The 13,974-nt window shown below is 41.8% G+C and overlaps 1 protein-coding gene across 2 annotated transcripts in view; it reads right to left on the reverse strand.

The window, feature by feature from the left end:
• ACAT2 (acetyl-CoA acetyltransferase 2) overlaps nucleotides 1-13,974 on the reverse strand; it is a 71,119-nt gene that overhangs the window by 23,011 nt on the left and 34,134 nt on the right. For both annotated transcript variants that reach the window (XR_004538914.1, XM_033939261.1), the window contains exons 5-6: nucleotides 6,802-6,945; nucleotides 2,113-2,235 (exon numbers count right to left, since the gene is read on the reverse strand). Coding sequence is in view for 1 of the 2 variants with exons in the window: in XM_033939261.1 (XP_033795152.1) it covers nucleotides 2,113-2,235; nucleotides 6,802-6,945 (267 nt within the window). In the remaining variant the exon portion in view is untranslated. The remainder of the gene's footprint in view (nucleotides 1-2,112; nucleotides 2,236-6,801; nucleotides 6,946-13,974) is intronic.

The following is a 13,974-nucleotide window of genomic DNA, read 5'->3' on the forward strand; positions in this document are numbered from 1 at the left end:
AGACTGATTTGTTTGAGATTGAATGAACACTTAAGGATTTGAACAGAGGCTGAAAAGAGAAAAATACCAGCATTGAATTATTGAGGTGTCCATTCCAAGCAAATTCAATAAACTGAGTGGAGAGTATCCTCAAATACCAAGAAATGCAGCCAAGAAAATGGGGCAGAAAGGTACATAAATGTTTCTCATTGTATATAAATGTTATACAGCAAGACAGGAGAGCAGATAAAAGAGAAACTGGAACCAACTTGATGGAAATAAAATCTCCAAAGGTTAAAAAAAAAGAATTTATTGACTGATATATGAAAAAATAAATCAATGAGGCAAGAACTTTTCCTGAACCTATGGGTGGTCACAGTAGCATAGTGAGGGAGGCTGGTGCTCTGGGTGGTGGCACCATGCATCGCCACGTCAGGTGCTTCCCCCATTCTTCCCCACTGTTTGAGCACTCCCACATCCCATGTAACTCTTGAAATGTTTGCCGATGTAAGCAGCATCTTGCACCGGCTGTGGCTCCCTTCTGATGTCACATCCTGGTTTCGCCGCCAGAAAATGATATCAGAAGGGAGCCGAGGCTGGCGCAAGCAGCAACTGGAAGATGCTGCTCATACTGGCAAACATTTCAAGAGGTACACAGGGGAAGCAGAGGAGAGACACTGAAGTCCCCTGCGAATATGGTGCCTGGAGCAGTCCACCCCTCCTTACTATGTCACTGGGTAGTCAATCCCATCCCATGAAAATTCTTGTAGGGAGCTTCATTAGCATTCTTTTACTTAGCTTCCTCTGATCCCTCAGGGTGTGTTAGTACCCAGTTGGTCTGGTGCCAGGAAAAAATTCCAAATTTGAACCGGGGAGCAGCGCATGTGCATCCCTGGTGAAGCACAACCGTAACACGGCCACAAAACTCCACAAAGGAGCTGGTGAGCATCCACAGGGGCTGTCTGGATGTCCTGGTCAGGGGTTTCCACCTGAATTCATCAATATGATGTTTGAACCTTAAAAGATTAATAAGGGCCACATGGAACCCTTGGGGATTGTGGCCCTGCTGATGCCAGGGGTTCCTTCCCCCACAATTCCCCAAGCAACAGTGCCCTGTGCAAGACAGGGAAGTTCAGACTGAGAAAGACTGGGATGAAATGAGCTCTATTTCAATGCCTTTACTCTCCCAGTCAGGGTCCTCTGTAGAAGGAGATGCTGCTTCATCTCTAGGGGGATTGAATCCAAATCTGGTGGAGGCCCCTGATCACGAGTAGGACCTAACTATGCACAGGCTATTTAAGCCTTTAGCTTTTCTGTTTTTATTTCTCCAATGTTGAAGTACTTGCTGACCTTTGCTGTAACTGGTGAGGATCCCCAAGCACAGCCAGCTGAGGACCTCCTCCAAAAGGTGACTAGAACTCTCTTCTACCAACCATAGTAGTTGCTGGCAGCATCCTTGAGCCACTGAGGATCAAGCATCTGTGATTTAGGAACATTACTGCTGCCTGCCAAGCTTGGTAAAAGGGAATTTTGGCTACCTTCAGCGAAGTCTTCAGCTGACATAACTTGAGAGTCCTCATCAACTGGAGTATTTAAATTTTACGTTTACATTTTATATTACATTTACATTAGAATACAAAGTATGTATTCTTCCCAATTAATAAAATGCACATCCAGGAGGGGGGGAAGGGTTTTTTGGTTTGATTATTAAATAAGGTATGTAGGAATGGGGTTATGTTAGTTTTTCTTGAATTTAAAGAATGTTATTGATTAGGTGGTAGGAGGGATAATTTCTGATGTGGATTTTAACAGAATATTAAGTGCTGTATTTGAGTTTAAAATGTTATATATGCTGTTACACTTATTGTAAGTTTTTAAAAATGAATAAAGCATTGAAAAAAAATAAATAAATAAAGTGTCTTTGCTTATTTGCAAATGGGTCTCTACCAGAGCCTCTAATTCAGTAGCATAACTGAATAAAATAACTACTTCTGGGGACGGGCGGGGGTGGATTCAATGGGTTTGATTTCTGTCTCCAGTTTCATAAAGCTGGTTTACAAATCCATGGCTGCTGTGAGAGCTTGGCTGGTGTATGGCCTACTGAAGTCCACCTCCAGTGTCTAAGTCACAAACCTGAGGCATTTGCTGCAGTGACTGTGCCTGTCCCATCCTTCACGAAATAGGGCTTTAGCTTTGCCATTACTTCTAATGTGCTTCCATGGCGCGGGAACTCATCTGTTCTTACTTCTATAGGACCTACAGAAGTTATAAGGAAAATGAAACCACTTCCATATGAAGCACTGACTCTACATAAAAGAAAAATTTCTAGCAAATACTTGACATTTGACATTCTAAAATATACAGATTAAAAAAAAGAAAAATCAAACCACCATACAGAATTACAATGTTACAAGCATACTAAGGTTTAAATATTTGCAATTCCAACAAAAACAAGATCTAGCACAGTGTGGGTAACCTTGGTCCTCGAGGGCTGCAACTCAGTCAGGTTTTCAGGATTTCCCCAATGAATATGCATGAGATCTACCTGCATGCAATGCCTCCACTGTATGCATATACATCTCATGCATATTCAGTGGAGAAATCCTGAAAACCTGACTGAGTTGCAGCCCTCGAGGAACAAACTTACCCACCTCTGAGCTTGCAGATCCCCAGCAGCAGACTATACCACAGCACTGCTTTACAGGGATGTGCCCTCTGGGACAAAAAGGATGCAATGCAGTTCTGACCCCTTTCAGGGCAAATCTACAAGGTGGAATCCTAATCTAAAAAGGAATATAGGCACCTATATTCATGTATAGAAGACTAGCCTAACTGGATATATATTCTATAAGTTACTGAGGATCCCTCCTGCCAACAATCTTTGGGGGGGGAGTTCCGGCAGGAGGGATTGGGAATCCCTCTTGCCGACAATGTTTGGCGGGGGGTTCTGCAGGAGGGACTGCTGGTAGTCTTCGCGAGGGGGGACAGATTGCTGCAGCCGTTAAACTTATCATGGCAGGGAGATCCCTTGCTGCGATTGAAATTCTTGTTTTTACCCCTCCCCTCCATTTTATCTTATTACATTTTTTTTTTCTCTGTTCGTCTTCATTCTTACCTTTCTTCCTAATATATTTTTTATTGAATTTTATAAAAAGAAAGAAGTACAAAACAGCAAAAAATGGATACCAGCACTATCATAAATGCAAACTACAGCAATATTGCCATACAACAATCTCCCAACCAAAAGTACACAAAATGTACCTCCCATCACAACAGCAATAATGCCTGATACCCAATCTTGAACATCACACAGCACCCCACCCTCAATCCCACTGAACAAGACCATTCCGATAGGCAACCCCCTGTTGGTTCTTCAGGAGGCCACCCTAACAGTACAACCCCCCCAACCCCCCTCCTCCCCCATTGATAAACTTAAGTCAATGATTGCACTTTGTCCATAATCAGAGACCAAGTCTGGGTGTGAGAAACATAATATCCATGACTCTTTGCAATTGGAAATTCCATTGCGCTCACAGTCTGAAGCTTCAAAGTCCAATCCAATAGAGTAGGCAGCACAGCCTGTTGCCAATGGTTAGCAATCAAGCATTTAGTTGCAGCCAGACCCCATCGACGAAGCTTAGTTTGCATAGGAAACAGAGAGTGGGGGTAAATGGACAATACTCAGACTGGAAAAGCGTCATCAGTGGGGTGCCGCAGGGCTCAGTGCTTGGACCCATGCTCTTCAAAATCTTTATAAGCGATCTGGACATAGGTACGACGAGCGAGGTGATAAAATTTGCGGATGATACAAAGTTATTCAGAGTAGTGAAGACGCAGGGGGATTGCAAAGATCTACAACATGACATAATCAGGCTCGAGGAATGGGCATCGACATGGCAGATGAGGTTCAACGTAAAGTGATGCATATCAGTAGCAAAAATCTCATGCACAAATACAGGATGTCTGGAGCGGTACTTGGAGAGACCTCCCAGGAAAGGGACTTGGGAGTTCTGATCGACAAGTCGATGAAGCCGTCTGCGCAATGTGCAGACAGAATGCTAGGAATGTTAAAGAAGGGAATCATGAACAGATTGGAGAAGGTTATCATGCCGCTGTCTCGGGCTATGGTGCGCCCTCACCTGGAGTACTGAGTACAGCACTGGTCGCCATACATGAAGAAGGACACGGTACTACTCCAGAGGGTCCAGAGAAGAGCGACGAAGATGGTTCAAGGGTTGGAAGAGCCGCCGTACAGCGAAAGATTAGAGAAACTGGGCCTCTTCTTCCTCAAACAGAGGAGATTGAGAGGGGACATGATCGAAACATTCAAGGTACTGAAGGGGATAGACTTAGTAGACAAGGACAGGTTGTTCACCCTCTCCAAGGTAGGGAGAACGAGAGGGCACTCGCTAATGTTGAAAAGGGATAGATTCCGTACAAATGTAAGGAAGTTCTTCTTCACCCAGAGAATGGTGGAAAACTGGAACGCTCTTCCAGAGTCTGTTATAGGGAAAAACACCCTCCAGAGATTCAAGATAAAGTTAGACAAGATCCTGCTGAACAAGAACGTACGCTGGTAGGGCTAGTCTCTGTTAGGGCGCTGGTCTTTGACCAGAGGGCCGCCGCGTGAACGAACTGCTGGGCATGATGGACCACTGGTCTGACCCAGCAGTGGCAATTCTTATGTTCTTATGTATGTAAGCACACATTATAAAGGCTCAACAAACAGCCCTGCAGGGTAAAGGGTAGAAGAATTTGCAGCAGTTGAGACATACATCCCACCACCTGTTTCCAAAAAGGTTTCAAGACCATGCACTCCCACCAAATATGCAGAAATGTACCAGATCCCACCCCACATCTCCAACAGGTAGCATAAGCCCTAGGATATATCTTGTAGAAGTGCATAGGAGTAAAATACTACCTAGTAAACACCTTGTAAGCATTTTCCTGAATAAGTACACATGAGAAGGCCTTACATACTTCAAGACACATCTGGGACCACTCCTTATCTATAAAATGACACCCCAGATCTAGTTCCCAAGCCCTTTGATATGTAGGGTGATAAGGAGTAGAACCTCTAAAGTGTTGGTAAAGAACTGAGATCAGTTTAGGTAAACCCCGAAGTGTGACCCACAACTGTTCTAGATGTTCAGAAGATTGCTGGGACCCCTTATCCCAACCCCGAGAATTGATAAAATGGCGGATTTGCGAGTAGGCCAAAAAGTCCCATTGAGGAAGAGCACAACTTGTCTGAAAAGCCTCAAAGGACATCAGGACCCCCCTATGCAGAACATTCCTAAAAGTAGATAAACCAGATTGTGCCCAACGCTCAAAAGTGCAACTCTCCCAACCCACAGGAAACTGTGATTCATCTCGTATAGAACCCAAAGTAGAGGGGACCAACCCCTCTCCCCATTGCCGTCGCATCTCACACCACAACTGTAAGAGATGTTTCAAAAATGGATTCATCTGACCCTCCAATGAGATACGCTCAGGGGAGGGCGACCAAAGACAAAATTTCAATCGATGAAGTCCTACAAAATGTTGCTCTATATGTACAGCTATTTTAGTTTCAGCTATCTCCCAATCCAACAAAAGCCGCAGCTGTGCCGCCCTAAAATACCAAAACAAATTGGGCAGAGCTCTTCCCCCACTCGACCGGGCAGACCACAAACTATGCCAAGAAAGACGCTGAGATCTCCCCTGCCAAATAAATGTAAAAACAAGGCATGCAATTGTTTCAATACTGACGAAGGGACAGGAATCGGTAAAGTTTGGAACAGAAAAAGTAAACAGGGCAGAATATTCATTTTTATAACAGCTATTCTGCTCCACCAACACAACCACAACCCATGCCACCGTTGAAGATCTCCCCGAATCTGTTGAACAATTTTACCATAATTCAAATCATACAATTGAGATAAACCACTAGATAAATGAATCCCCAAGTATCTACCAGCCCCCGAAGCCCACCTGAAGGGATACCAAGCATATAACTGGCGAACATCATCCTCATCCAAGGTGACCCTAACATCTAGGATTTATCCATATTCACAGTGAACCCAGGCCCCCCCCCTAAACTCAGAAAAAAGCTCATAGGTAGGGAGACCTCTGGATCCCACACATACAGTAAAACATCATCAGCAAACAAGGCTATACGATGCTCCAGGTCACTGACCCAAATCCCCCGCAAATCTAAATGCTCCCGTATGCGAATAGCTAGTGGCTCCATCAAAAGAGCAAATAAGAGGGGGGATAAGAGGCCATCCTGTCGTGTTCCACGGGCAATAGGAAAGAAGTCCGTATAACTCCCATTAATTCTAATAGTCACCCGCAGAACTTTATAAAATGCCTGCAACCTTTCTTCCTAATATTGTCTGACGCCTTGTCACGTTTTGTCTTGTAGCTTATGAAAGCAAACTCTATTTCTTTACCTTTTCAACTATCTCTTTAGAAAACAATAGTGGCCTCTTTCCTCTATTTAAAATAGCACTTGTTTTATACACTGTTCTTCTACTTCCATTTAGATTTTACCATTTTGATTCCTGAATTTTGTTTTTTTAGGTTTCATTTTCTACACATGGAAGACAAATCCCAACTTAGATCAATGAAGTCTTCTAATTTACAGAATTACTTTCAGAAACACAATTTTTTTTTTTCTTTTCTTTTAAACATGCCATGAAAAGGACTTTTAGAAAAGCAGTGGAATTATAAGAGGAGGGCTGGCTAGTAATCCTCTTAAACACACTCCTTGCCATGGTTTGTTATATTTTGACATGATTGCCTTTTGCATTAAGCAAGCTTGTCTGGACCAGCACAAACCTTTTCTGGAGGGAACAGACACAGACACAATCTCTTTGTCAAAGTAGCCAGCTTTCTGAGCACTCTCCGTCCTGTTCTGCGACTGAACTGCATACTGGTCCTGCTCCTCTCGACTGACCTGCCATTGTTGGGCAACATTTTCAGCTAGTTTGGAAACAACAGCCACAAGTTAGAACAAACCTGCCTGAAGTGGTTAACCATCACATAACCTGAAGATTGTTCCTTCTAAACTGCGCAGCTGTGCAGCAATTTAGGCCTTTCATTCAGCAGGTGCACTAGGACATGTCCCACCTACCTCCTACTACTGTTGCAGCTTTTTCAGACTAGCAGTAGCAGCGGCAAAACAAAATACAGCCATCGTGGGGCCACGCTGTGTAAACTCAAAACTGCCAGTCCCACCCCCTCCAATATCACTTCTTTGAGTGGAGGAGTGGCATAGCGGTTAGAGCAGCTGACTCAGCACCCTGAGGTTGTGAGTTCAATTCCTACTGCAGTTCCTTGTCACTCTGAGCAAGTCACTAACCACTTCATTGTCCCAGGTACAAAATAAGTGCCTGTCTAAAATATGTAAACCGCTTTGATTTTAACCACACAGAAAAAGCAGTATATCAAGTCTCATCCCTTTCACTCTTGTTCTAGGGCAACCAGAAGCCATGGGTCCTGCAATGGGTGTATTTTGGTTTGCCACTGCTACTACTAAGTCTGGAGAACCAGCAGCTGCTGGGATTTGGGGTGGGGGGAGAGGAGAGGTGGCAAATACTAGAAGGAAGGAAGTGGGGAGAAGAGAAGGACCGATGCTGGATGGGTGAAGAAGATAGATTTAGTGAAAGACTAGGGAATAAAAAGAAGTGAAATAGGAGAGATGGGGTAAGGGAAAGAGGGAGCAAACTATAAGTAAACTTGTAAAAAGAGGGAAATTGAAGACTGGATAGTGAGAAAGACTAGCCTGTGAGATGCATTCTTGAAACATTGGACAGAGCTTATAAAGATGGAACCCTCTCACTATTCATCAGTTTTGATGCCAAAAACACATTTGATCGAGTGTCATGGAGATTCCTTTTTTGGTGTCTTGCAGGCATTCAAAGTGGGTAGAGTTTAAGAAGAGTAATATAAATGATAAGACCCATTTTCTACTATTATATGTTCCACCTCCAGTAGATTCAAATAAATTGACACAACTTCAGGATATTATATTTGATTTTTCGTCCGCAACTACTATTCCGTTTATATTAGGTGATTTTAATGTACATTTTGATGATTTAGACAACCCTAACACAAAGGACCTACTTAACATTTTAATGCCCCTTCAGATGCATCCACAAATATCAATTCCTACGCATATAGCCAATCACACACTAGATATGTTACTATTACCACAAGCTCAACAATCTAATCTTACAGATCTTTCAGTCGTACCTGTTCCTTGGTCGGATCATCATTTTATAACATTTATTTTTAACTTTGCAAATAATACTAACCTCTTCTCACCAACTAAAACTAAAACTATATCCACTAGAGATTTTGATAAGCTAGAAAATATAGATATAACGTCTTTCCTCGATCCAGAAATTTTAACAACACAATCTGGTACCATTGAAACTCAGATGTCGGCATGGAATACAACTTTGTTAAACCTTCTTGATAAATTTTCCCCGTCAACAATCAAACCTCTCTCCTTGCGCCGTACCAATAATCCCTGGTACAACTCAGAATTAAAATTAATTAAACAACAAGTGCGTTCCCTCGAAAGAAAATGGAGAAAGAATAAAACAACAGAGAATCTTCAATTATATAGAGATAAGGTTTCATTCTACAAAACAAAAATAAACAGTCAAAAAATTATATTACTCTAAAAAAATTGAAAAAGCAAAAAACACGTCGATACTATATAAAATCTTAAAATCTATGGATCCAAAAAATAATATAAATAACTCTATGCAAAATTCTACTCTAACAGCTCAAGATCTAGCAGATGCATTTGTTCAAAAAATAAATAAAATCAGAAACTCATTCACTCAATCTACACCCTCTACCTTAAATAACCTAGATTCTTCTACTGCATTAATTCCAACATCAAAATGTTCTAATTTCAAAATTCCGTCTCTTCAAGAAATTCAATCCTTATTTCCGCAAATGAATTTAAAAAGTTCCCAATTCGACATAATACCTCCATTCTATCTAAAAAAATATTTTTCTCATTTTGGTCCATTTATACAATCACTTATTCAGAATAGTCTGCTTACATCTACTGTCCCATCCCACTGGAAAAAGGCATCCATTACTCCTATCGTCAAAGATCACAAAATTAGTATAAATGAAGTATCAAATTTTCGCCCAATCACTAATATACCATTCATAGCAAAATTAACAGAAAAGCTGATATTCAATCAACTATCCGACTTCATAGAGAAAACAAACGCACTACATCCGAATCAAACTGGTTTTAGAAAATTTCATAACACTGAATACTCATTAATAGGACTGACTTCCAATATTCAATACTTTCTAGATCACCACAGATCTGTTATTCTTTTCTCCCTTGACATTTCGGCTGCCTTCGACACCATAGATCACGATTTACTTTTATTCAGACTTGAGGAAAAAGGAATAAACGAACAAGTACTACAATGGTTCAAATCTTATCTTACAAACCGAACTTCTACAGTCAGATTTAATAATGTAAATTCGAATTCATTCACTACATCTTTTGGTATACCACAGGGTTCTATCTTGTCTCCTTTATTATTCAACATCTTTCTATCTCCGTTATTAGAAATTTGTCAGGCCTTAGGCTTTATACCATTTTCCTATGCAGACGATATACAACTTATACATCCCTTGGATCCCGAAAATAACTCAGAAATTTCAGCAATAAATCAAAAATTAGAACAAATCCAAAACTGGTTAGATACTAATAAACTTGCATTAAATATAAACAAAACAAAATCTATTCTGTTTACTTGGAAGAAAGAAATAACACTCATTAAACCTTTTTATCTTAATAGCATTCAAATTAATTTGGTCCCCTCTGTTAAAATCCTTGGTATACTGATTGACGCGAATCTATCATACCATGATCATATTTCCCTTGTAGTTAAAAATTGTTTCTATAAACTTCGACAAATTAGGTCAATTTCTAAATTCCTTACCACATCATCATTGAAAATATTAATACATTCCTTTATAATATCAAAAATCGACTATTGTAACGCATTATTTTTAAATATTACCAATAAGGAGAAAAGGAGACTACAAATCATCCAGAATACAGCTGTGAAATTAATTTATAATGCAAAAAAGTTTGACCATGTTTCCCCTCTCTTGAAGGACGCACACTGGTTACCTATAGGTCATAGGATCATGTTTAAATTAATGTTTCTTATCTTTAAAACATTAGCATCTAATGAACCCCAATTCATATCTAAACTATTAATTCCTTATAAGCCAAAACGCTCACTGCGATCATCAGAACAAAATTTACTTTCCGTACCCTCATTAAAAATTATTGGGACCAGAAGACTGGATATCTTTACAGTAATGGGCCCTCAATGGTGGAATACTTTACCACAGTATATTCGATCCGAACCAGATATTGTTAAATTCAAATCACATTTAAAGACCTATTTATTTAAAGATGCCTACGATTTTTCTTAATTATTTTGAAATTTCTTTTTCTTACATGGTGCTCCCTTCCCATTGTTCTTTCCTTTTTTTTTAACTTACCCAATTATTGTAACTTTTACCCCCATTCCTTAACCTCATGTGACTGTTCTTTTAATTTTGTAAATTGTAATTTGAATTATTTTTGTAAGTTTCTTCTATTTAAATTGTAATATGTACATCGCCTAGAATCTGTAATAGGCGATTCATCAAAAACTGAATAAACTTGAAACTTGAAGAGCCTTTACATAGCTCCATTACTGCTGTGAGTGACTGTATCTAAAGTATAGGAACATGTTTGACCTATTATGCTAGCATTCTATAAAGAAAAATAGGTACCAAGGAGGATTACTTTGTAGTATTACCCTCTTTAGCTCACTGAGCTATTAAAAATCTACTATTGAAAATCTTTTAAAAATAAACCTGCGAGTCAGCTTTTTGACCTGCTAGAACAGGGGTGCCCACACTTTTTTGGCTTATGAGCTACTTTTAAAATGACTAAGTCAAAATGATCTACCAACAATAAAATTTTTAGAAACACAAAGAACACTGTACACAGAGAAAATGTTAATTATCATTTATATTCAGGGGTGTTTTTTTTTCAAAGAGGTCAAGGCAAATGACTTTAAAATATGCAATGTCACTTCAGTAACAACTATACAAAAATAGACAAATATACCCCCTCCCTTTTTATTAAACCGTGATAGCAGTTTTTAGGGCAGGGAGCTGCGCTGAATGCTCCACGCTGCTCTTGACACTCATAGGCTCCCTGTGCTAAAATCCGCTACTACGGTTTAGTAAAAGGGGGCCATAGTGCAAAATATAGACAGTAGATATAAATTCTCAAAATGGACACATTTTGATCACTAAATTTAAAATAAAATCATTTTTCCTACCTTTGTTGTCTGGTGATTTCATGAGTCTCTTGTTGCACTTTCTTCTTCTGACTGTGCATGCAATATTTCTTCCCTCCTTTCTGCCTCCTGCATGCTTCGTCTCCTCCAGACCTCATTCCATTCACCAACCAACATCTCTGTCCTTCCATGAGTCCAACTTTTTCTTCCTCTCTCCCTGCCTGCCCCCTGCCACCCAACACACTCCATTCCTTTTCCTTCCTTTCTTTCTGTCTCCCTGCCCCCTTTCTTTCTGTCTCCATGCCCCCCCTTTCATTCTTTCTGTCTCTCTGTGTCTTTCTGTCTCCCTGTCTGTCTACCCGTTCTGCCTCCCTTTCTTTCTGTCTCCCCTTTCTTTCTCCCCAAGCCACCACTGGGGCTGTCGTCTGGAAAAAGGCCCCCAAGCCACTGCCAACATCTGGAAACAGGCCACTACTGACATCTGGGAACAGACCCCCAAACCATCGCTGCCATTGCCGCCGAGTTCTCCCTGTTTCCCGACGCTGCAACAGGCCAGCAGCCTTCCTCCCAATGTCAATTCTCACATCGGAGATGAAGTTCGGGCCAGCCAGGCAGCAATTGGCTGGCCTGGAACTTCCTCTCCTTTGACGTCTGGGGGGGGAGGCTGGCTTGCCCAGCGCTTCTGTAGTCACTGCTGGCCTGTTGTGGCATCAGGGAACAGGGAGAACGCAAAAGCAATGCGAGTCTATCACAGAGCCCGGGATGGACTCCATGATTGACTCGCATTGCCTTTGTGATCGACTGGTCGATCGCGATTGACCTTTTGGGCACCCCTGTGCTAGAAGAAAGACAATGTCCAAAATTGAGATGCCTTCTTTGGATCTGTAAATCCACTATGCAGTCCCTCCCTCTCTCTAGAGAGTTGCAGGGGGACTGAAATTTCACCCATCCCTAATGGAATCTAACCCATATCTACAATCAATATCTTCCATCCCTACCAATACCCACAGGAGTCATTACTATTTACTTGCTTGCAGCCCTCCATTTCTTCCCAACCCCTACAGCCTCCCATGTTTTGGGGGATGGTATTCACTATTCAAACAGTGTTTCAACTGCTTCTCTGGGCATTCCAAGTCCCATTCAGGTGCTACAATTGCCTCTATCAGTGCATTCCCATTCTGGAGTCAGAAATTTTTACCACGATCCCATGGGAATCCTGTGGCAACTTCATCCATCCCCATGGGAATCCTACAATCTCCATTCCCATAAAGCTCTCTACCTCTCTTGGAGAGATCCTCTGCATTTTGTCCCTTGTTTTCTCAAATTCAGACACCATCCTTGTCTCTACTACCTCCACTGGGAGGCCATTCAACACAGCCACCAACATTATCTAACACAGTATATCCTTACGACTCTGGAGTAATCCATTCCCTTTTACCCTCATACAAAATTTAGATGCTTTCTCTGGATCTGTAACCCACTAGGCAATCCCTCCCTCTTTCTCAGAGATCCTAGGGCAGCACAATTTCAGGAGTGGCAGTCAGTGAGTCTATAAAAGGCTCTTTGTTTCCATCATGGGGCCTTGAGTCTCTATGCACTGTGTAGGAGCGAGAGTAGATTAGCAAGGGATTAGGACAGGGGTAGGGAACTCTGGTCCTCGAGAGCCGTATTCCAGTCGGGTTTTCAGGATTTCCCCAATGAATATGCATGAGATCTATTTGCATGCACTGCTTTCAATGCATATTCATTGGGGAAATCCTGAAAACCCGGCTGGAATACGGCTCTCGAGGACCGGAGTTCCCTACCCCTGGATTAGGAGAAAGAAGCCCTTGAACACTTAAAGGGGAGGGGGACAGGGAGAAGGAGAGAACAAGAGATATTGAAAACCTAGGAGCAGGGGAAAACGAGAAGTGCTGGACACTTTGCAAAGGAGAGGGGAGGCAAGAAAAGGAAGGGGATATGTAGATCAGTGGAAAGTCCTGAGCTACCCCTTGGTGGTAGCTGAAGGTTCTCCTGGGTGTCAGATATCCTCGGGCAGGCTCTATAAAAAAACATGTGTAGAACACATTTGGGAGGATGGAGTGACTTCTATATGCTCTTGATTTTTTTGTATGGATTAAACACCTGTGTTTTTGCCCCAAATGTTCTGGTGGCAACTGATGACACTACATCAGGCAATGTCTTTAGAGAATAACACAGGGACCGAGTCAGAGCCCATAGGGCAGGGAAAGACAGAGCCTGCGGGGACAGGACAGAGAAAGAGACAAAAACTTTTTCCCCATGTCACTCTCTCAACTTAAGTTTTCACATATTGATACTAGTCTCAACACATCTTAGACAGTTGGCAACTGAATTCAGTAGTTAAAGAAAAAACTGCAGGAGGGTGGTCACATGACCGGCTACAAGATGGCTGCTTGACTCGTTCACTCGCTCCAGCCTGACTTTTAAAAACGGCATCCGGCGCCTCTAACTGTTCCACTCAGGTCAGCAAATTTTCGCTAAAACCCCCTCAATGGCTACTAAATCTACTAAGCCGGACGTATCGGCTGCGTCTGGCCCCCATGCCGCTCCGAACGCGTCAAAGCGTTCTAAACATGAGCTTCCGTCCCCGGACAAGGCCTCATCCAAACTCCTCGTGGCTGACGCATCCCTGTCTCAC

The sequence above is a fragment of the Geotrypetes seraphini genome, chromosome 3 (assembly GCF_902459505.1).
Source record: "Geotrypetes seraphini chromosome 3, aGeoSer1.1, whole genome shotgun sequence".
Classification (NCBI taxonomy): Eukaryota; Metazoa; Chordata; class Amphibia; order Gymnophiona; family Dermophiidae; genus Geotrypetes; species Geotrypetes seraphini.